Source organism: Ammospiza nelsoni, chromosome 17 (assembly GCF_027579445.1).
Source record: "Ammospiza nelsoni isolate bAmmNel1 chromosome 17, bAmmNel1.pri, whole genome shotgun sequence".
Taxonomy (NCBI): Eukaryota; Metazoa; Chordata; class Aves; order Passeriformes; family Passerellidae; genus Ammospiza; species Ammospiza nelsoni.
In genome coordinates, this window is record NC_080649.1 from 15,444,894 (window position 1) to 15,468,515 (window position 23,622).

Genomic DNA, 23,622 nt, shown 5'->3' on the forward strand with positions numbered 1-23,622 from the left:
AGACCCAGGATGGATGTGAGGACACATCTCCTGAGCTAACCTCAACAAGTGACATTCCCACACCTGGGTCAGGCCCCAGTCACTTTATTGCTGGCCTTGGCTGACAAGACACGACTCCAAGCTAACCCCAAGGAGGAGAGAGGGAGGACGAAGGCAGAGGGGGCATTTAAGTGGATGCAGAGCATTGGAATAACTCCCAATACCCCAACTGGCCCGAGGCCGGTGTGACATGAGGGGGCAGCGGCCCGGGGGATTTGCTCACCATGCACTGAGCTGGAGCCCGACTGTGGCTGTGGCCGCTCCTCTTCCTCATCATCCCTGGAGGGAACAAACAGCGACGGAGCCGGCGTGGCTGCCCTGGAGCGGGACCAGCACCCCCGGCCCGCGGGCCTCGGGCACGGCTGCCGGACCAGCGCCCGGGCCTCGCCCTCCTCCCTGCGGGCCGCCGGGGACGGAGGGGCCCGGAACGGGCCGCCCCACACGCGGGTGCCGCACTCACCAGCGCCCCAGCAGCGCCCGGCTCCGCGCCGCCCGCCGCTCCAGCTCCCGCCGCCGCTCCGCGCCCGCGCTCAGCGCCGCCCTCAGCGCCGCCGCCGCCCTGCATGCAAGGCCCAGCGCGGTCAGCGCCCCGCGGGATCCGGCCCGGCCCGGCCCGGCCCTGGCCCCTGCCCTCACCTCCGGCCGCGGCCCGCAGGCAGCATCGGCCCCGCCGCTGCTCCCGCCGGCCCCGCGCTCCCCGCGCTCCCCGCGGCCCGGCCAGGACCTGCGGGCGGGGCGGGGCCCGAGCGCGGCGGAGGCGGGAGCGGCCCGGAGCTGAGGCGGGAACGGCTCCGGGCCTGAGGCGTTCCGGGCGGCCCCGGGGCTGAGGCGGGAGCGGCTCCGGTCCCGCTCCCCGCAGCGCCGAGAGTGTCGGGCAGAGGGGTCCCTGTGGCGGCTGTGCCTGCCCGGCGCGGGCGGGACAGGGCCGGGGATGCCCCGCTGGGCCCGGGGAAGCGGCTTTTCCCTCCGCTGCCTTCGGCGCTTCCCTCTCTTTCCTACCCCCTCTCAGGGGGCTCGGGCGCCGCCTGTTCCACAGCCCGAGGTATTGGACCTCTCTTGGGGTCAGGACACAACCGGGATTTGTTCCCCTCAGCCTTGGCAGTGGAGCGCCCCGAGAACACAGAGCCCGCGGCCGGAGGTGGGAGCGGGCCCGGCTCGGTGCCCGCCGCTCCCCGGGACCGTGCCAGAGCCACCTTCGGCCCCGCGCACGGCAAACTGCTGCTGCCGCCCGTGGTTTGCGTCTGCATAAAAGAGAATTTGTGGGGGGTTTTTGATGGAGAGGGGAATCTGCCTTGCTCTGCGGCTGTGGGAGCAGCCGGGTTGGTCCCGCGGGCTCCGAGTGCTGCTGGATCCCGTCAGGATGAGCTCTCGCTGCGGAGCAGTGTAGTTCCCCAGAACAGCCCGTAGCTGGCACTCGGCACTGTCTGTTCAGGCAGCTGAGGAGCAGGAATCCAGCCCTCCCCCTTGCGCAGCAGAATGAAAGTTAGCCAAAAGTTAGAAAGGAAGAAAGAAGTGGTTCTTTGCCTTCAATGGCTGAGTCTTGAGGTTGAGATACTCGTGATTCTCTGCAGCGACGTGATCACAGACTTTTTAAAATAGAAGTTGAGAATTCCAGGTGATTTGTCGAGACAAGACTTTAAAACCCCTTATAAAATGTTGCAAAATATCAGAAAAATCATCACACATCGTGAGTTCCCACATTCACGAACTCAACATTTTTCCAATTGTAATTTGGACTTTTGGCACAGGCAAATAATGATTTCTCTCTCTGTAGACATTGCAACCGAATTTGGCAAGCAGGCTGGCCCCTTCCTGCCCTGAATCTTGTAGAGAAGTGTGAGTCCACTGTCAGAACTCTGTGAGCAGTTATGCCTCTGAGGCAGGAGCCAAGGTAGAGCCCAGCTAGATATCCCTGGGCTCAGCAGGGCTGTTGGGGGTATCAGGCACTCAGAAAATAGTTCAATCAACAAAGTCACCAGGTGCAACGCTGTGGGACCCTGGGAAGCACAGCAGCAGAACAAGAAGAGCTCATTTTTAGACAGCTGCTTCTCTATAATCATTAAATATCCTGAATCAGAAGGGACACGTAAGGATCATGAGTTCAGCTCCTGGCCCTGCACAGACATCCCAACAATCCCACCCTGTGCCTGAGAACGGTGTCCAAACACTCCTGGAGCTCTGACAGCCTCGGGGCTGTGCCCATTCCCTGGGGAGCCTGGGCAGTGCCCAGCATCCTTTAGGGGAAGGAGCTTTACCTAAAATCCAATCTAAACGTCCCCTGGCACAGATCCAGCCTTCCCTCAGGTCCTGTCCCTGGTCACAGAGCAGAGATCAGAGCTGGCCCTCAGGATGAAGCTGCAGGCCCTGCTGAGCTCTGCCCTCAGTCTCCTTCAGGCTGACAAACCGAGTGCCCTCAGCCACTCCTCACACAGCTCTAGTTCCCTCGAGACCCTTCACCATCCTCGAGCCCCTCCTTTGCTCTCCAGTGCCTTTGGATCCTCCCGATCCTGTGGTGCCCAAAGCTGTGCCCGGGATGGGTGGATTCCTGCAGGATGGGACCGGCCAGGAGATGGAGCCCTGGACTCCCTGAGCCTCCGCATCCCCTGCTGTCCCAGGGGGAGCACAGCCTGGGCCGTGACAGTGACACCTCTAGTCAGGCACCTGTCGGCATTTAAGTATTAAAAACAACCAGAAAAGGGATCGGGCTGCTGTAATCCGGCAAGGTCACCCGAGGCATGAAGCCTGCTGGAGCAGCACTACTGACACGGCTGCCTTTTGCATCAAGTCTCTGTGGTTTGGCAGTGCTAAAAATGATCCCCACAACCCAAGGGTCCCTTTGAACAGGAGATAATCAAGTGTGTGCTCCTCCTGAGCCTCTGGCTTTATGCAGGCAGTAGAATTCCCCCCAACAGACAGGAAAGCTTCAATGCAGGCACTTTGCTGTTAAGCTGCACCTTGCTGGGAAGAAGGACAGGTGAATATGTTTTAGGTGAGGTAAGGGCTGCTGCCATCCCAAAATCAGGAGGGGCAGCGTGGCAGGGAGGGCAAGGCTTTACCTCGCCCCTTCCAGCTGCAGCCAGCACTGGTTAAACCATGGGTGAAACCTTGGCAGAGATGGGGTGAGGTGAGAATTGGCAGGCGGAGAGCAAAAACTTCCTGACAGCTATAAAACCACTCCTCTACTGATGCTCAGGGCTCAAACGTGCTGAGTCTGGACTCAGCTCAGCTGCTCCCACTCCCCTGCACACCTCTATGGCAGGCTGCTGCTGCCTCAACTTCTGAGAGTCTTGCAACAGGGCAGCAGCTGGGGAAATCAGTTCCTGCCTTCTCTTGTGGGTGGTTGGGTTTCCAGTGGATCATCTGACAAAGGCAATTGAGGAAAAGGTCCCAGGTGTGTGTATCACTCTTTTCACTGAGAGCATCTTGTGCTGGAGTGGGTAAATGCAGTGAAGAGCTGTATTCTGTTCATGTAGCAATAGGCCCTGCACCAGAGCAGGCACAGCTGGCACAGCTGGCATAGGAGACACCTGTGCCAGAGCCTGGATTTTGAGCTAACAGAGTCTGAACTGTGTTTCTGCTTCATGACATTTTCTTGCTGGGAAAATGCTGGCTCAACCTGGCACCCATGCTAAGTAACATTTCAACTGGTGCAAAAATTTAGTTACAAAAGACAGGTTAAAATACTTGTGTGATGTACAAGGGACTGTTGCTGGTACACAGCTGTGGCACCAGTTATTTTTGGGCCTGAAGTCCTGAGAATCTTGCACAGGTGAGATGTAAGGGAAGTTAAAATGTCAGCACTCATTCACTGGCCAGGTGATATTCTGCAATCTTTATTTTTATTTTTCTGAGAGCCCAACTCTTAAATACCTGTCAGCTAATAAAAATAACTGTCCAGGCACTGGGATCTCCTGCTGGGTGCCTAAAGCTCTTTGAAAGCCTGCCCATAACCCATCAAGGTAGGATTCCCTGGGGTAAAATTCAAGTAGACATCACTTAGCAACAAGAAGAGGAAAAAAATTAAACCAGGAGATAAACTTAATCACTAATACACCTCCCCACACTTTCTATATTATTATATTATATTATATTATATTATATTATATTATATTATATTATATTATATTATATTATATTATATTATATTATATTATATTATTCCATGAGCCGTGCTCCTCTTGTGTGCTGCCCATGGGGATCAGTGCTCTTTGCTGAACTGACACAGGAAAATCCTCCCTATGTACACGGGCATGTTGTGGCTTAAACCCAGCCAGGAACTCAGCCCCACACCCCTCACTCACCCCTTCTCAATGGGACAAGGGAGAGCATTGTAAAAGTGAGAAAAGTCATGGGTTGAGATAAAGACAGTTTAACAGGGAAAGCAAAGGCCATGCAAGAAAAGCAGAACCAGGAATTCATTCCCTGCTTCTCTGGGCAGGCAGGTATTTAACCATCACCAGGGCAGCAGGACAGTCACAGGCAACAGTTCCTTGTGATAGGAAAGACGTGTGCTAATGTTTTTACACACAGTTCATGGGTGAGGGGATGGGTGTTAATGTCTTTGAAATGTTTCTTAATGTGTCTACCAGCTTCAAATGAGGCCTCAGGTTTTAGCTTTTATAGTTTTCAGATTCTGTGCTGCTTTAGTGTGCACTTCTGAGCTTCATATTAGAAGATAGTAAGCTCTCTTCACAGAGCAGGGAGACAAAACAATTCCTTCTCTAGCTGGGGACCAAGGACAAATGATCCAAATCTCAGGCCCAAGAGCACAAACAACGTGGACTGAAGAGAGAAAAACAAGGATGGGACTTGATGGGCTAAAGCTGGAATTGGACAATTAACTCCAATATGCAAATGGAGCAGAACTCATAAAAGTGAGGGACCCCGTGACTGGTTGTGCATTTTGTGACCATTTTGGTTCACCTTGGGTGCTGCCCTGGCTGGGCTCTTGTGCTGCCCAAGGTGCATCCATTGAGGCCTCCTAACAAATCCCTGCTTTATTCTGTAACTGTGTCCAGTCTCTGTTCCAGGCCAGCCTGCACAGGGCATCACCAGCAGCAGATTTGTGACAGAGCCCAGACAGCTCTGACTCCTGAAACAGACAAGTGGGTCTGCACGAGCTTCAGTTTCTGAGCTTTGGGGTAAAATGAGAGGTTCAAGGGGGAGATGGGCTAGGCTGCTCAGGAAGGCTGTGCCTTCCCAGTGCCTCAGCAATGGGGAAGGAAGAGGGCAACACGCTGGCTGGGAGTTTGGGGTAAAAGGAGGGTGCGCCCTCTGAAACTCCCACAGGTGTGTGCCCTGGTGGACTCTCTGCCTTTATTTGAATGAAGTTTCAGGACTCCTCTGTCTCCTTTATGGACCCTGGCTTTTCATAGTGGGATTTTTCATACAAGTCCAACCATTAACCCACCACTAAACCACATCCCCAGGTGCCACATCTGCATGTTTTTTGAACACCTCCTGGGCTGATGACTCTATCACTGCCCTGGACAGCCTGTGCCAGTGCCTGACTACCCTTACAGTGATTAAATTATTTTCTAATATCCAACCTAAACCTCACCTGGCAGAACCTGAGGTTGCTTCAGCTTCAGCTGTCTAGGTGAAAAATGCTGACAGCAGGGACGCTTTCACTGGGAAATAGTCTGTATCCTCACCCTTTTCCTGAATGTTACATTGGATCAGCCCTGTTTGAAACAAAATAGGGAGGACAAAGAAAGTCTCCTGTGTATGAAACCATGGAACAGGTTGTCAGGAGAATTAATCTAAAACCACCAGAGATTTATGTCCAAAAAGGAGAGAGAGAAGCCCCGTAACTTTATTTGAATAAAGGGAGAGGCCGTGGGGCATTCCCCTGGAGTCTCTCTAATTTTAGGGGGACACAGCCTCCTTTTTATCCTCATTTCCTGGCCTCATGTCCCTCTCTCTTTCCCCGTTGGCTGAGGTACTTCACAGGTGCAGACTTTCTGAAACGCCCAATACCTGAAACGCCTCATACCACCTTCTCATGTATAACTCCCCACCATTGTCTTTTCCTTGTTGTCACTCAGTGGAATTTCTTGGGGATTTTATGGTTCTTCCCATTGTTTCTTTCATCTCCCAGTACCCAATTTGATTTATCAGCAGACCTACAGTTTGTTTGTAAAGACAAATCTCTCATTCCATTTATCAATCAGTGAAATCCTTCCCATTGTTTATTTTATCCCTCAGTACCTAGCTTTATTTACCAGCAGATCCACAGTTTGTTTGCAAAGACAAGTCCCTCATTCCTGTCAAGACTGTGCATATCCAAGTTGGAAAAGACTGCAGCTGAGGTGAGGAGATCTAAGGAAAAGGGAATTCTTTCCAAAGGAGGTCTCCGTGTCCGGTTCGGAGCCCTCAGTGCGAGGGCGCCGCTGGGTTTCGCTGTCCCGCCGCCCTCGGGCCCGGCGCCGCTGCTCGGGGCTGCCGCTGCCTCTCGGGACCGGAGCCGCCGGGATGAGCCCTCTGCAGAGGCTCTGGTGCCGCTGCTGGAGCCGGGCAGGGTCGGGAGAAGCCGCTGTCCCTCAGGAATTCCTGCACACGGCGGAGGCCAAAGCCCCGGGCCGCGGTGCCGGTGATCCCTGGCCGGGCTGTGCTAACCCGGGCCGGCCCTCAGGGGATCCTGTCTGCCCGTGGGGGAAGGAGGTGAGGAACCCGGGTTTGGTGTTTCAGCAAGGAGAGCTGGGCTGTGCAGTGAGGCCTGGGCACAGGGAAGATTGTGAATCTGGAGATTTGGCCAGGCTGTTTGGAAAACAGATGCAGCACTTCATCATTAGCCCCTGTGAGCACCATGTGCAGGAGTGTTCTGTCTTCGCTGTCTTACTCTGCCAGTGCGGTTCTTTGACTGCAGTAACAAGGGGGTCTGTCCTCCCTCGTTTCTGTGGAAAATGATGCATTTAACACATGCAGGTCCCCATAAAGCCAGGCCACGAGTTTTTAAACCACAGGGAAAGCAGTGGATTAATACTGCCCCTGGGGACTGAATGTGTTAAGGATCATCACATTAACACATCTTCAAAATCCTAAGCCCAGGCTGAGGTCTCGGTTCACACCAAATGAAAACCTTGTCTCTTGGAGCTTTTGGACAAGGGAAGGGCCTTGCCCAGATTGCAGAGTCACCCATAGCACTGAGGTATTTATGGGGCTATTCTGCCCTCCAGGCTTCTTGCTACCTGATTTACAGTCTGGGAAAATGCAGCCAAATGGAAACCTGAGGGATCTTTCCTTCTTTTCTCTCTGGCCTTCTCACAGGACAGACTGTTGGAGATGGGGAGAAAAGGAGATGGGGTTCCTGTGGGACCAAGAATTGTCCCACCCATTGAACAGGGCTTCTCCTGCTGAGGCTTCATGCAAAGCCTTAATCCTGGGACCAAGTGTGGCTGTGAGATTTGCCTGATCGTTTCATGCTTGTACAGCACCATTAATTCCCTGGAAAGTGCAGGTTCCGGGAATGGGGGGTGAACTCTGGGCTCATCAGCACTGGAGGGTGTGGATACTGAAGTTTGCATGAGTTAAGCCGAAAAAAAAAAAAAAAAAAAAAAAAAAAAAAGCTATTAGCAAAACTCACAAGAAAAAAGAGTGAAAAACAAACACCACCAGGAATGAAATGCAAAGATCTGAGCTCTGGGGAACTTTGAGCCCTATGGAGGACGAAGAGGAGCAAGGGCAAAGACAAGTATTTTTTTATTTCCCTCAGAATTGCTATAGTGTAGAACAAATGTATTTTCTTGTCTTCCATTAAAATATTCCTGGATAAAAGCTAAAACACTGCTGGCTGCTTCTTGGAGAAAGTTCAAACATGGAGCATGCACACCTTGGAGAGGTAAGGCGAGGCTCAAACATATTCACATCTATTCCCAAATGTTTGCCTTCTACCTGAAGAAAAGAACATCAAGCCTTTAACTTTGGTATGGCCTCGATTTTCCCTCTCAGGACATTTGGGGCCAGCATTGAGGGTTGTTTGGGAGGTGTCTGTGCAGGGGATGGAGCAGAGCACAGGTGGGTTCACCTGCCCAGCACGCCGCCCCACTGCCAGCTCTGCAGGCATCTCCCCATGGCCCCATGGCAGCAGCTGCTCAAGCTGGGCCTGCAGCAGGAGCTCCTGCTGGCTGTTCCACAGTGCCAGCTGCCTGCTGTAGGAGCAGATGCCTGTGCTGTGTGAGCAGACCCTGATGGGACCATGTGTGGTCCTGGTGGAGATGGTCCTGTGGTACAGAAAATTAAAACTGGTGAAAGTCCAGAAGTTCAGAAAACCATGTGGTGCAAAGGCACAAGAGAGAATTGAGCTGGCAGTAGCTGCACAAATAAATCTGCTTCAGGGCTAACTGAAAAGGAGAAAAGACTGAGAAAGAAAAAGCTCTGGATGCTTCTGTATCCATGTAGAGAGATCCACAATCAGTGGCCTCAGGGCCCTGCTGGTGGCAAAGAAGCTTTATGATTGCTTCTCCATGGCTTTATTGATTGCTTCTCCTTCCTGTCTTTTATTATTTTTCCTATTTAGTTAATAATTAGGAGTTAGATGAGAAGGGAATTGTCAGCTCTGAGTCTAGGGTGTGGTGACTGATGCTAGAAGAGATTGCAGTAATCTATTTAGATTTTACTAAAGCACTTGACACTGTGTTTCAGTCTTCTGCACAAGACTGATTAAGTCAAATGATACGTGAAAGCTGATGATGGAGAAGACTGCATCAGGTGGAGGAAAGGTATCTAAATTTCTGCAGACATCACTGCCAGATTAAACTGATTAATCAATGCAGATTAGCATCATCTTTATCTTTGCTGCTGGTCTCAGACAAGACCTTTCAGCTCCAGGCCATCACATCATCTATTGCTCAGGTAAGAGCATTTGATGAGCTCCTTCCTGTTCCCTGTGGGCAGCAATCAAGCTCAGAATTGAGCTTGTTTTTCTTTATTCACTTTTATCTTCCTCTTCTAGAATTCAAAAATTACTGCAGGTCTTCATGTGCTGGAAACCTCATTTTCATTGCTCCTGAACTTGATTTAAGGCCTGAGTTGGAGTTTCTCAGAGCATTTGAAATTCACTTACAAATTCAGCTGTCCATTTTGTGTCTCTGAGGGCATTCAGCCAAAACTGTGTAAAAGTCTTTCATATACAGCAATCTTGATATGCAAACACATGCATGTCATCTCTGGGAGGGCTTCTGATTTCTGCTTGTATCTCACACTCAGTTTCTACCTCACGTCTGCTCATCCTTTCCTTCACCAGTGATGTTTGCACTAAAATCACCTTCCACTTCTCATCCTTATGGAGAATGTCAACGCTATCAGACAGGTCTAGATCTCAGATTTTTACAGGGAAAAAAATCCCCATCCATTCTTAGTGCCATAGAAATAAAAATTCCTTTATTGTATCAGCATTTTAATGCCTCATCTGTGGAAAAAAATATTAGTTGTGGGCACATAGATCATCTAGGAAGGGTCATTTTTTCCATAGCATGTCATCTGCCCAAAGCAGGAGCTCTCCATCTCTTGGGCAGCTCCACACTCTGATAACATCTCCATGAGTGCTTGAGTTTCTGTCTGACCCAGAAACAGAAGCTCAGCCTTCAGCAGAAGTGTTGTTGGTTCCCAGCAGGGAGCCAGATCAGCCTGCAGAGGAAAAAGAAAAAGTTGCTTCAATTCTCCTCTGTGTTTTGAAGTAAGGACTGATTATGAGCAATCAGTACCTATGGCTTTTATAAATCATTTTTTTTAAGATAGGCCAGCCATGGAGACCCTCTTCCATAACCTCCTAATTTCTCCAGGCAGTTTGTCCTGCCTAACACTCTGGAAAATCACAGCAACTATGAAGAGGTTTTGTTTCCATCATAATAAATCAGATAACTTCTTCCAGAAGGCACCACGGGATCTGCATCACACCCATCTGTGAAAATATAAGGTGAGTTCCCTGTGAATTGGGGTTTTATCTTGATTAGGGCTGAGCCCAACTTTGGCCTGAATGAGGAAAGGTCTGGTCCAGCTCCTATAAGGTGAAGGGAGTGCAAGTACTTTATCATGCAATCACAGGATGATTTAGTCTGGAAGGGACCTTAAATTTCATCTTGTTCCAGCCCTGTTCCATGGGCAGGGATGCCACTCACTAGATCAGGTACCAGGAAGGTGTTTTACCATTTTGTTTTCAGTTTTTATCTCTAATTTGAGCTGACAAAGTTGTTCTGTGGCTCCCTCACTGGAAGGGCTGAGTGGCCATAGCCTCCATTCAGATTCAAAAGCACCAGATAAGGAGCTGATTGTGGCTGTGGTGGTGTGGTTTGGAGGGGACACGTTCCCCTGACAGTGAAATCGCCTGGCCAAAGATTCTGCTCTCCTGCAAGCTGGAACAGACAGAGTGGGAATGAAACTGGGAATGAAGAATTTTCCTGTGTCAGATAAAATAAGCTTTAGTGGGAGCTGAAGGCCGGAGGGGGCTGACCAAGGCCATGGCTCTTTTCCCGAAGCAGAGCAGATGCACACAGTGCTGCTTTCAGGTGCCTGTGATTTTCTCCAGCAGCTCCCTCTCCCTGACAGGCATGGCAGGTGTCAGTGCTGCGCTCAGAATTTTGTTGCACGGGCTGTGGTTGGGCACTGTTTGGTTAAACGTCTCTGTCAGTGTATTCTAGACCTCAGATGGCTGAGGAGTTAAACAGGAGATGGGAGGTGAAATGGGAATCTAGAAAGTGGGAATTAAGCCCCTGTGTGTTGCCAGGGGCAGGAGTGAACCCCGGGAGTTAGTGGCTTGGACATAACCAGGCAATCTGTGTCCTGGAGTTCATGGTCAAAGAACTGCTTTGACCTGCTTGTATTGAAGATTGAAAAGGATTCAGCAGCTCTCATTTCTTTCATTTCCCTTCCTCTGAGGCAGGAATCTCCCAAGCCACTATAAGGATTGTCTGCTTTCTTGGAGCAGGCTCTCCACTTTGCTGCTGATGGCATCAGACCCCTCCATCCCCACCAGATGTGGGGATGCACCAGATGTGCAGAGCTCTCTGCAAGAGGGCAGCAGGAGAACCCTGAGCTGCTCACGGAGGGATGGTCCCATAGCCCTGAGAGCCCTCCTGGGGCAGATCCATCACCCTGCATACCCCAGGGATTGAGCCTGCTGGGAAAGGAGCCAGAGCCCTTCTCCTGCCTGGTGGGGGGGACACCATGCTGAGCTTGTGCTGCATCTGCACAGCACATCATGAGACACCACAGCACTCTGGAGCTGTCAGATGGCATTTTTAATCAACCCAAACTTGACTTTTTAGAAATTGTAGTTAATTATGCTCTCCAACCAGAAAGCACAGGGCTTTGATCAGTGCTTCTCAAAGCAAGTATGATCCAGTGCTGCACCTCTCGTCAGCTCATTAGCAGCTACCTTCATTATAAATCCTTAGCTCGGTCTGAACTGGAAGCTTGTGAATTAGGAGAGGAGTTAGACAAGGTTTTGTAGCTGGATCTCAAACCATAGACAACATAAATATAAACATGGTTTACGCTTTATAGACACATAAATATAAACATAGTTGATAGGAAGAAGCCCTTCCTATAAACTGTAGGAAAGGTGCCGCCACTGATGAGCAGAAGATAAGGCCCAGCAGCTGTCCCAGAAGTGAAGCAGGGGTGTTAAACAGGGGATTTGCCAATGTCTCATCTGCAGCCCCAGGCCAGGGTAACCAATACCGTGTTTGAAGCAGGATAGATAAGCAGGAGTGCACCTGCACAGGTTCCTTGGAGCTGCAGTGCCAGGTGAGGGCTTGGCCTCAGGGTGCAGTGCCAGGGTTGGTGTTGGTGTTGGTGTTGGCAGCCTCACTCACCACACAGACAGGGATTTGAAGCACAGCTGGTCTCTTGACCCTGAAAAGCAGCTCACTCCAGAAGACTTGTCCATGAGGCTGCCCTGCCATCTTGGAATCTTTGCTCCTCATAAGCTTATAGAGGACTGCAAAGTGAGAGATGTTCAGGGTTAATTATAGTTCATTTTTCTGGTAACCCACTGTTCCATGGCAGATTTAGAGCTGCCTGGAGGGAGGTTAAGAGCCATTTTGTCCAACTCTGGAGAATCAATCTAAAATAGAAATAATGTGATGAGGGAATGTTGCGGAGGCTTGTAAAATTGAGACACATTATATATTCAAACAAGATTTATTTTATACACCAGTTAAACCAGATTAACTGGTTTTATTAAACCAACTCAATAAATTAAGCCAATTAAGCTGCATCAGGATTCAAATAGAGATTCATGATGTCCAGTGGAATTGGTTCTACTCGAATGACTTCAGATTTCTTAAGGTTTAGAAGAGTAACAGAATGTAAGAGTAACTCAGAATGAGCTGGGTTACCCCAGTGAGGGTCCCCAGTCTCATGGAGTTATCTGAGACAGCAGCCTCACACAATGGAAGGATCCCAGGGCTGCTCTGAGGGGGTTTGGCTCACCTGACCCCCAACACCTCCATCCCAGTGAGGATGACTTGTGCTCACACAGCCACGTGAGCCCTCCCTGGCTGGGTCTGACATCCCCCACAGCCACCCCCAGGCGTGGTGGGTTCAGCCTGCACGGGAGAAGGGAAGGGAAGGGAAGGGAAGGGAAGGGAAGGGAAGGGAAGGGAAGGGAAGGGAAGGGAAGGGAAGGGAAGGGAAGGGAAGGGAAGGGAAGGGAAGGGAAGGGAAGGGAAGGGAAGGGAAGGGAAGGGAAGGGAAGGGAAGGGAAGGGAAGGGAAGGGAAGGGAAGGGAAGGGAAGGGCAGCCATGACTGGCCAGGCTTGGGGGCAGTGGCAGTCACAGACTGCAGGGAGAAGGATGCTCATGACACCATGTCAGCCCTTTGCAGCAGCCTTCACTCCCTGCAAGGGCAGAGTGGTGAATCACAGGATCATGGAATGGTTTGGGTTGGAAGAGACCTGAAAGTTCATCCCATTCCACCCCTGCCATGGCAGGGACACCTCCCACTGTCCCAGGCTGCTCCCAGCCCTGCCCAGCCTGGCCTTGGGCACTGCCAGGGATGCAGGGGCAGCCACAGCTGCTCTGGGCACCCTGTGCCAGGGCCTGCCCACCCTCACAAGTAAAAATCCTTCCCAATATCTCATGTAATCCTGTCCTCTATCATTCCCCCTTGTCCTGGCACTCCAGGGCCTTGTCCAAATTCCTGTCCAGCTCCCTTGAAGCCCCTTTAGGCAATGAAAGGGGCTTTAAGGTCTTCTGGAACCTTCTCCAGGCTGAACAGCCCAGATCTCAGCCTGGCTTTGTAGGTGAGGGTCACCAGCCCTCAAAGCATCTCTGTGCTCCTATTAAATAGGAATATTCATTGAGTAGGAATATTTGATGTAATCTAAAATCAATGAAGCTGAAAAGCCCATTGGCATTCCTTGTTTCCTTTCACTTGTCTTGAGACCTGCATTGCTTGGCCTTCAGGAAATCCACATTCTGGACCTCCAGACTGGGCAGCTGGGGGTGCCCAGCACCATTTTCCTCATGGCATCCTCCTCGCCATGGTCTGCAGCATCAGGAGTGCCTGGGGCAGGGTCCCTGCAGAGGAGCAGCTCCTGCACTTTGCTCTAGGGGGGCAGAGCACGTCCCTAGGGCTGTGAAATGCCCCAGAAAAGCCTCTCAGCTCCCTCCTCTTTACCCCTGTGACCATTAATTGTGTGTGGGTCAGCACCTGCACTCTGTGCAGGCTCAGCCTCCCCAGCCCCTGCAAGGAGCCACTTCCACCCCCCAGCTCTCTCTTGGTGCTGATGCTTTGCATCAAGGTGCTCCTGACTGAGAGGGAAAACATTTTTCCTTCCTAAACCAGAGCATGCCTCAAGCATTTTAGCTTGGGAGCTCAGTGTATGCCACAGGTCCTCTGCCAGACACAGGCCTTTCATAAGATTTTTTTTCTGTCTAATCACACACAGAAAATGCATTTGCCATTCTTAGCAGACCGTTTCACTGTGGTGTCTCTTTCTTCATCCCACAGTATATCTCCCCCCGATTAACTCATGTATTTTACTCTCTGTGCTTATGTTTTGGCAAACATGAGGAAAGAGGGTGATGCTGTTCTCAGAGACAGACTGATGAGGCCCAGGTACTCCCAGTAACAAGCTAACACAGGGTTTCACAGATGCTCTTTGGGCTGCCCATCAGCACATTTATCTCCACTGTAAATCCCAGAAGCCTTAACCTCCAAATGGTGCTAATGAGAGGCAGTCACATAAACCTGGGGCTGGCACCAGAGGCTGCTGATACGAATCACCACAGTGTGAGTGTTCTTGGAATTTTTAAACTGAAATTAAATTCTCTGTGGCTCTGCAGCCTGGCAGGTGGATGTGCACAAAATACCAATGGAAAGAACATGGAAATACAGGCAGTTTCCTGCCTGAATTTAACAGAGGTATATATAGTGTGTTCAGGAGTTAACACAGGGGGATATTATGTCCATAACCTCCCATGGTTTCCAGCCCACCCTGCACTGCCCATGCAGCTGGACATCACTGAGAAAACCCTACCTAGCCCCAGAGAACGGACAAAACCAATTTTTGGGCTGGCTGATGACTCTGCACAAAGAGGCCCTCCCTGCCTCTGCTTCCATCTGCATCTCTGTGCACAGGTCTGGGGCAACACAGCAGGAACAAGAGAGCAACCTGCAGCTGCTGTTGTTCTGCACTGCAGCACGGAGCTCAGGGCAGTGGGGGTGGCAGGGTCTGACATTGGGGCAGGTGATGGAGCTGAGCCCCATGACACTGGCACACGGGGATGTGTGCCATACCCAGGACACCGGGATGTGTGCCAACCCCACGGCACTGGGACACAGGGATGTGTGCCATACCCAGGACACCGGGATGTGTGTCATCCCCATGACACTGGCACAGGGATGTATGCCATCCCCATGACACTGGCACCCCAGCACACAGGGATGTGTGCCATCCCCACGACATTGGCACCCTAGCACACAGGGGTGCACAAAAGCACTTTCCCAAACCCATCGGAGCTGTGTGCACTCGCTGCCCTCAGTGCATTCGGTGGTGTGCCAGGCTGGGTTGGGGCTATGGTGGGCTGGGGCTGCAGGTGCCCGCAGGCAGCTGGCACAGGGGATCAGGGGCTGCAGGCTCCAGCTGGGAAGCACTCCCGGCTCCAGCTGCAGCGCCAGTGGAACGCAGGACAAGCGGTGGAGGGGAAATGAAATGATCAGCAGGGAGGGAGGAAGGCAGCGCAGCGCCGGGAGGAGCAGCCACTCTCAAAGAGGAGTTGGTAGCGATGGCAAAGCACTGTGACTCCTTGATCCTCCGGTTTCTCTTAGGGCAGCAGGAATCCCCGAGCCATCAAAACGCGGGTGTGGCTCCCTGCTTTGCTGCGAGGGACCTCACCCGTGAGCTCCGGGAGCGGGGTGTGCGTCCTGCCTGCCGCCCGCAGCATCCTGCCGCTGTTCGCGAGCACTGAGAGTTTGCACGGTTTAAAATTAACATCCAGCCTGGGACGGCATTTCACTTTCTCCAGGCATCCTGCTCTAGCAGATGTCTCAGAGTCTGAGGTTAGAAGCACTTCAGAGCTAAGAAAAGCCCAGGACGATGTGCAGCGGGAGGGGCTGCCCCGAGCCCGTGCCCAGCGCGGTTCGGAGCAGCTCCAGCAGCCTCGGGGGGCTCTGCTGCTCCCTGCGCTCTTTGCCAGCGCTCCGATCAGTGATTTCAAACCGGTGTGGTTAAACTCGGGACGAACCGCACGGGAGCAGCGCGTTCCGTGCCGCGGTAAGCGCCGCTGTCCCCGCGGGGCGGAACCCCCGGGACACCAACGGGCTCGGCCCGGGCAGCCCCATCCCGGGGCGGGGCGGGCTGGGCCGGGCCGGGCTCCGGGGCCGCCCCCAGCGCCGCTTCCTCCCCGCTCCGGCCGGGCCCGGTGCCCTCCGTGGCCGGGCGGGCGCTCCGGTCCGGCTGCGCCGCGGGACGGGCCCGAGGGACGGCGGAGCGAGTGAGCGGCTTCTCCCCTCTCCCCTCTTCTCCTCCCTTTCCCCTGCTCTCCTCCCTTCCTCGTGGTGCCCCCGCGGCTGTCGGGAGCGCGGGGCTCTGCTGCGGGAGCTCGGGAGTTGCAAAACATCTCCTGGCTTTGCAGCGCGTTTGAATTTTCTTTTTTTTTTCCTTTCCCCTTTCCCTCTTACACTTGGAGTAGCTAATTGGGTAGGAAAACACGAACTGCAGGGGTGGGATTACTTCATGCTCTTGCAATGCTGTTTTGCTGTTCGATTTCAGTGAATAGAGGCTGCCTGGCGGGGCTGCCCTGGAGCGCTGCTCTGCCGCCAGCGCCTTTTTCCTTAGCAGGTTTTCACTTTAAACGATTTCCTTGTCTCTGTTGCTGCCTTGGTTTCGGAGGATGTTTGCCCTTTTGGACCGCACTAATCCCGGTCCATGGTGTGTGCCCAGAGGCTTCCTCGTCTGGCAGGTTAATTCCTGCACCATTGCTCCTTTGGTTTCGAGGTTTCCGTAGAATATGTGATTTCCAGGGAAGTGGCGATGCTGGCAGCGGGCTGTTTACTCCCAGCCTGCTGGCTGCTGTCCTGGCTCCTGCAGCCATGGATTGTCACTCTGTGGAGCAGCCTCGGTTTTTCTCCTCTGCTGGATTTCTTCAGGTTTGTCTGAGAATGGGGGAACAGGGAAATTTCTCGTGCAGGTGACATTGAAGTTCAGCCAACCAAACCAGCAGAAATTGCTTCCCTGAGAATACAGTATGTGCAGACGTGCTCCCTGAGCAGTTGGTTCTTCAATACGAGCAACAAGTTGTGTGTGTTTTATAGAAATAAACACAGAGCAGGCAAGTGCTGGGCATTGATTCCTGAGGCCTGGAGTCAGCAGGATGCTTCAACGTGGGGATGAGCAAGTTGGAGTTGGTCCTTGGGTTGGCTGGATGCATGTTTACACCAGTGAAACATCTGCAAGTGAAGGACCAGTTTGTGTTTGTGTCATGCTCAGCTTTCTGTTTATTCCCCTCCAAAAGGGGATGGTGCAGTGTGGTGCTCAGGAACTCGCTTTTCCTTCTTACCTTCTTCCTAAGGGCACTGGTTTTGCTCTCAACTGGCAATTCCAGCAGTGAAATGAGGAGAGGGCAATTTATCTTCCTTTTTTATCATAAATGTTTTACCTTTAAAACAGCAACCTCAAAAATATTTAAACCCAGGGAAATTTGCTTTGTGCTTCTTAAGCCTGGGCTGTCTCCAATGGTATCATGCTCTGGGGTTGGCTGTTCTGCTTTATTTCCCTGAATTAATTTTATTGTGGCACTGAGAACTCCCATGTGGTCCCTGGAAATTATCCTGCATTTTGAGAAGTTCAGAACTTGCTGAATAATGGTGTTTTCTTCCCTGAAATACAGGTGGGAAAATTCCTATCCCAGCCTGTCCCCAGGTACATGAAAGTTGACTTTTACAGCTTTCACCTCAGCAAAGCTGGGCTTCATTGATAAGTCTTTTTTATTTCTCATAATGTTGGACTAATTAATTAGATGAGTAGAGATCTTCCTGCTCCCCTTCTTCTAAGTGAAAAACCACATCTGTTTTTATGCTGACAACAGTTGTTTAAATGGTTCCCGGCCCAGGGAACCTGCAGTCCATTCCTGTTTGCACCCTGGAGCTGTGTCAGTCTCAGATGGCCTTTCCCAGTGCAGGGAAGGCAATGCCATTGCTGAGGTGTTCCCCAGAGAGGCAGAGCCCTGCAGAGGGGTTGATGGCTCCTGGTGTCTCATTCTGGGGAACAGCCTCACTGGGATGAGGCATCTCCATCCTTGTGCAGTACCAGCAGCTACCCCAGCTTTCTGTCACAGCACTGACACCTGCTGTGATGTGCATGGGCAGCTTGGGGTGTTCACCTTGAAGAGAAATCAGTGCCAGTGTCCTGTGTGCTCCTCCAGGATGATAACAGTGATGAGAGAAGGGTCAGATGTTCTGTCCAGCACGAGGTCATTATGGCAATGGGAATGCCAATTACCTCCCACGAGTCATAACTCAAGAGCAAACACTCCTCTTGTCATCTCTAAGAGGGCACATGATCACCATCTGCACGGAGCTCAGCTGCAGAAATCCCCATCCCTGCCATGCATGTGCAGCAGTGCAGCACTGGGAATGGCACAGGAGCAGAGCCTGTGTCTGGGGTGCCTGGGGAGCCCAGGCTGTGTCTGGAGCCAGAGCTGCAGGGCAGGGCGCTGGTGGGGAGCTGAGCCAGTGCAGCCAGGTGCCCTGTGTGTCCTGCTCCTGGCTCTGGGAGCTGGCAGGGACAGGGGGCAGCCCTGGGGCACTGCTGGCAGGGCCTGGCTGCCCTCAGGTGCAGCTGCTCCCTGTGGGGCTGCTTCTGTCCCAAAAGGAGAAATGAGTGTTGGCAGCTTCCCCATCTCCAGGATGGCAGAGAGGGCCAGAGCTGTGCTCAGCTTGGCCTGGAGTTTGCAGCCTGCATCCTCTCCAGGCTGGGCTGGCACTCCCCTCCCAGCTCGCTTCAGGTGTTTCCAGCTCTGAAGTTGGGATGTTAAATGACATCTTAGTGCTGAGCTGTGGCAGGTGAGGGATGCTGTGTCCTGCTGAGGCTCTGTGGAGTGTCACAGCCTGTTTGCTGCAGCCCTAAGGCAGGAAGGGACAAGTGCCAGCCCCTGTGGCTCCTGGCCCTGCATTCCTGTATTCAGTGCCTGTCCTGCTCAGCTGCAGGAGTCTCTCCCTCACCTGTGAGACACTTGGCCTGTGTCTCACTGCGCCAGAATGAGAGCATGGGGACCAAATCCTGCCTTGGCTGGCACTGCTTGGGTTTTTTTTGGGATGCAGAAAGGTGTGAGGAACGACCACAGAGCTGGAGGGTGGACTCAGCAGGGGAACAGCAGTGCCATTTCAGTGACTCTGAATTGTCCTGGGCAGAGTTATGGCTGGGCTGGATGCTGAAGCTCAGGTGGAATGAGTTTCTGTGGTCTCTGCTCCCCTTCAGCTGCTGGGTGGGAGAGGATCCTGTGTGGCTCTGCCCCTCAGGCTCCCTTGCTCCTCTCCCTTCTGGAGGGAAGTGTTGGCAGCTCTGGGAGCTCTGCTGCCACCCCAGTGCCTTCACACCTTGTGATTGCACCCGTGCTTTGCTCAGCCACGTGTTGTCCCTAAGGACAAAGGGACAGATGTTGCTGGCTGGGGTCCCCTCATGGGTGACCTCTCTCCAATGATAGCCAATGCAAGAGCACAGGTACTTGCTCTTTTTTTCCTTTGGGAGTGAGGGTCCTCTCTGCTGAGACCTCCTGCACAAGCAGGGGAGGTTGTACCACCAAAAGTCTGCTTGGGTCCCCTCCAAAGCAGTGGCTGCTGTTTGGTGGCTGTGGTGGCACTGCCACTGGTGCTGGCAGCCTGGCCAGGCAGGGCTGGCACAGCTGGCTCTAGGTGGAGTGTTTGCACCGGGGAGCCCAGGCTGGCAGCAGCTTTAATAGGAAGTTACTTTTTGTGATAAATTGATGGCTTCATTTTTTGACCTTTCAAAGCTTTTCATGCATTAGCTACATGTAGGAAATGTAATTTTCCATGCTGAGAAACCAGCTCTGAAGCAGAATGACTGATGTGATTTTTTTTTTTGCATGTCTGGCAGACCAAATTTAGTGTGAAACAAGGCTCAGGTCCTGGGCTGAGCTCCTCTGCCTCAAAGATTTGGTGCCTGCATGAGGGAGTTAAAAAGAGAAGCAGGGAGAATTTGGTAGAATTGTTTTCTTTTGATGGCTTGGAAGCTCCTGGAGAGACACCAAAGTACAAGGGCTTCCAGACTTACACAGGGATTTCAGTGACTTAAAAGTGACTTGAAGGGAAAAAAGAAATGCTAAAATGAGGGAGGCTGAGAACTGCTTGGTCTTGTGCAGGGCTGCTGTGATGCTGTTCCCACTGGTGGTGGCAATGGGGTCTGGTCCTGCTGTGTGAGCACGTTCTGGCAGCTCCAGTGCTGCTCTGCCTGCATTGAGGCAGCTGCCTCTGAGCTGCCATCTCTCCCCTTGCTGTTCCTCCACCTTGCCAGGGATGTAGTGCTGGGTTGTCCCTGTTCTGGGTGCTTTGGGATTAGCATTTGTAAGCCTTCTTCCAAAAGAGAGGCAGAAACCTACTTGTCTCAAGAACTTGCCCATTTCCCCCTTGGTTGTAGAATGTTCAGGTGAATGTTCTTGGTGTGCCTGCACATCACCCTGGTGCCAGTATCCAGCCTGGTTCTGGGCGTGTGTAACCAGTCTAACACCCAGCTTTGGTTGTGTTTCTTTACAGGAGGCACCTGGGGACATCACTCGGAGGTGCTCTGTGCCCATGTCTGCAGCACAGAGCTGGCAGAGGGTGACTTTGCCTCTCAGAGCATCCGAGTGACACCGTGACAGCCTGCAAGTGGTAAGAGTGGGGCAGGGCAGCTGCCTGTCCTGCTTTTAGTGTTTCATGGAGTGCTGAGAATGTGTGAGCTGCATAAGAAGCCCAGAAGTCCCTGGGATGTGAGCTCAGGTGAAGCTCCCCCTGCCATACAGTGCTGTGCTCAGTGGGAGCAGAGCAGTTGCCCTCTGGCTGTGATTGATCTCCTTAGATCGAATCTCTGCTGTTTTGTTGCACAAACATCCCTTTCTAAAGTGCAGAGGGGTGAGTGGACTAATCCATTCTTTAAATGCATTTAACCCGTGTGTGAGCCTTGGCTGGGAACTGTAAAGCAATGGCCACAAACCCCTCACCTGTCAGCAGGTGCAGGCAGCACTGCTGGTGCAGCCCTGCAAGGCCAGGGGGGTTCAGCTGCTCAACTCCAGACAAGCCTGTGGGGACCTCAGAGAGCATCATCTCCTTTTGTGCTGGGCTTTTCCTTATCTTTGAGATGGGGAGAAGTGATTTCCCAGCCCTCGTCCAAAGCAGAGCTGTAAGGTCTTGTTAATTAGTGATTAGTGATTAGTGATTAGCAAGTGCCCTGAGGCTTTTGGCTGCAGGGCAGGGGAAAGGCAGGCTGGGGGATGGGGTGTTATGGGCAGCCCTATCTTGAGGTTTTGTTGTCCCTGCTGCTCCAAGTGTAGGGGAAATCTCACTTGGCCTTGGAGTGGGAGCTGTGTGGTGCCTGGGCTGCTGACTCTGTGACAGGGGTGGGTTCAATCAGGCCCTGACTGCAGGTGATTCTGAGTGAGAAGTGTTTCAGCCCTTCCAATCTGCCTCCTGCTGCTTGCTGGGATCCCAGCCCCTCCAGGAGCAGCAGGATCCCTGTCCCGGCCCTCAGGGCATTGGCAGGGGCTGCTCCCTCTGCTGAACCTGGCAGATCCCAGCTTCTCTTGTCGCCATCAGGAGAGATGCCCTTGCTGGGGCAGCTTGCTCTGAAGCTGGTACATGCTCAACGTCCCTGGTGTGTCTGTAAGTGCACAAAGGATGAAGGGGAAAGCAGAATTTGCAAAGGTGGCTCTTCATGGAAGTTCTTGCGAAGGATCTTTGTTGGTGTGCCTTGTGCAGGACATCAGACTGGCTGGAGGGCAGCTGGAGCTCTGTGTAGTGGCTAATGCCTTGTAAGAGAGGAGCTGTGAGAGCTTTAAGGAGCTGCTGGTCAGCTCCACACGCAGGGAGGTTAATAACTGTGCTGTGGAATGTGTCCATCTGTGTGACCCTCACGGTGAGTTTGGATGCCCAGAGTTGTTCTCCGCCTTCACAAGGACGAGATGAGAGGTGCAGGTTTGTGATGCAGGAGGAGCAAAGCTGCTGTGCAGGTCTGGCTGGGATGCAGCAGCTTTGAAGAGGCAGGGAGGGCAGGGCTGCCCCCACACCGGCCCTGCTCCTCGGTTTATCGTTCCTGGCTGCAGGGTGATGTTTCTCCAAGCTCTCAATCCAGACTGCTTCCCAGCGAGCAGCCTCTGCATATGCGGGTGTTGGCTTGGGTCTCCTCCTATGCAAATGAGTTTATAGGAATGCACTAAGCTCCTTTACAAAACAGCTTGAGCGCTAATGAAAGACATCGCTGTGTAAGGGAGAAATATTGTTAGCCCATTGCTACCATCGTTAGCGAGGTCACAGCATTGCCTTGCAACAAAATTAGTTTGTTTTGCTGTAATCAGTTTTAGTAGCTAGAGTGCTCAATAATTACTCATGTCCCTGTGAAAGGGATGGGACAGCATGACTGGAGCTGCTGGCAGACTGCTCTGACTCTGAAATGAATTGTGCAGATGATTTTTGAGAGGGCATCTCTCCAGCTGCACAGTGCCCCTGGAGTGCTGCTGGCAGAGCCCAGCTTCAGCCAGGAGCAGTCATGGTCCATGGCATGGCTCCTGTGGGAAGAGTGGCTGCAGGGGGATTCAGAGAGGCTTTAGCAGCAGGAACATCTTTGGACTCTGCTGTTGTCTTCGTGTTTATGATTCTATTTGACTTACAGCATGTAAATGTCTCTCTGAGCTATTCTTTTCTCTAGTCTATGTAAATTTTCAAGACCCTAGGAGCTCTCAAACACAGCTGCTCTGTAAACCAGAAGATTCGCTCCTGGGTATTTGCACCTCTAGAATATTATCTTCATTTTTTGTTTTGTGTTTCCTGATGTCATTGGTGTGTTCCTGAACAGACAGCCTGTGGCCACCAGGGTGGGTGGCCAGGGTGCTGAGAGGTCCTGCAGTGGTGGTGCCCAGGCTCAGGGGCAATGGCTGTCAGCAGGCCATGCCTTCCCTTGCAGGTGGATGGTTCTGCATGTGCAGCTGCTGCCCAGCAAGAGCAGGGCTGTGCTGATGGAGACCCTCTCCTGTGCCTCCCCCAGGACCTGCTGTGCCCCCCCAGGACCTGCTGTGCCCTCGGTCTCTCTCCAGTCCTGTACCTGTGAGCTGAGTCTGAGTGCAGCTTCTGATCCAAACCCAGGCTGAGCTCAGCCATCCCAGCCACGCTGGAGGTGAAAGGTTCTTTGGTTCTCTCCAGCCTCTGCCTGCAGCTCCCTGGGGGTGCAGTGCAGGGACAGCAGAGCTGCAGCATCACAGGGCTGGAGCAGGGGATGGCTCTTGCTGGCACCGTGGCCTCCTCTGGCTGTGCTGTCCCTTGTCCCTGATGGGTCCTCGCAGGAACCTGGGTCAGCTCATGGTGCCACAGCTCAGCAGCTTCTTTGAGGTGGTTCATTCCTGCTAAAGGACACGTTGATGCTGGAGCCCCCAGCTTTCCCTCCCCTTATTGCTGACTTCAGGGAAAATGGTGTTAATCTTTGCTACACTTTCCATTTCCTTCCTGGTGTTTTCTTGTGGCTCAGCCCAGCTGTGTTTTCTGCCCTGAAGCTGAGGGAGCTCTGCTGGGCAGGGACACTCTGGAGGGGTGCCAGGAGTGCTGGAGCTGGGCAGTCTGAGGGATGGATCTCTGCACCTCAGGGTTTGCCTGGCCATGGCCAGCCCAGTGTCACTGTCAGGAATTCACAGGGACCTGCTGGGGCTGCTGCTCCATCAGTGTCCCCACACCTGTGGGGCTGCAGCCAAGGCTGCTCAAGGCCTTCATGTCCCTCAGCAGTCCTTCCTCATGGGCAGTGAGGCCCAGCAGGTGTCTCTTTGTGCTGTCCCCTCTCTCCTGTGTCAGGGAGCTGTCACCAGTGCTCCCAGATGCCTCCTGAGTCCCACTGTGCTGCTCCTCCAGCACACATTTGGGTGAGGATCAGGGTCTGCCAACAC

At 52.7% G+C, this 23,622-nt stretch overlaps 2 protein-coding genes across 2 annotated transcripts in view; one reads left to right on the plus strand and one right to left on the minus strand.

The window, feature by feature from the left end:
* The window catches only part of TEDC2 (tubulin epsilon and delta complex 2), a 77,624-nt gene that overhangs the window by 8,072 nt on the left and 45,930 nt on the right, over positions 1-23,622 (minus strand). Inside the window, exons 2-5 of the mRNA XM_059484048.1 lie at positions 1,336-1,463; positions 1,039-1,280; positions 564-940; positions 263-520 (exon numbers count right to left, since the gene is read on the minus strand). Coding sequence (XP_059340031.1) covers positions 263-520; positions 564-940; positions 1,039-1,280; positions 1,336-1,463 — 1,005 coding nt within the window. The remainder of the gene's footprint in view (positions 1-262; positions 521-563; positions 941-1,038; positions 1,281-1,335; positions 1,464-23,622) is intronic.
* LOC132080961 (ankyrin repeat and fibronectin type-III domain-containing protein 1-like) overlaps positions 15,840-23,622 on the plus strand; it is a 247,480-nt gene continuing 239,697 nt past the window's right edge. Inside the window, exons 1-2 of the mRNA XM_059484388.1 lie at positions 15,840-15,978; positions 20,255-20,371. The gene's annotated coding sequence lies outside the window, so the exon portion shown is untranslated. The remainder of the gene's footprint in view (positions 15,979-20,254; positions 20,372-23,622) is intronic.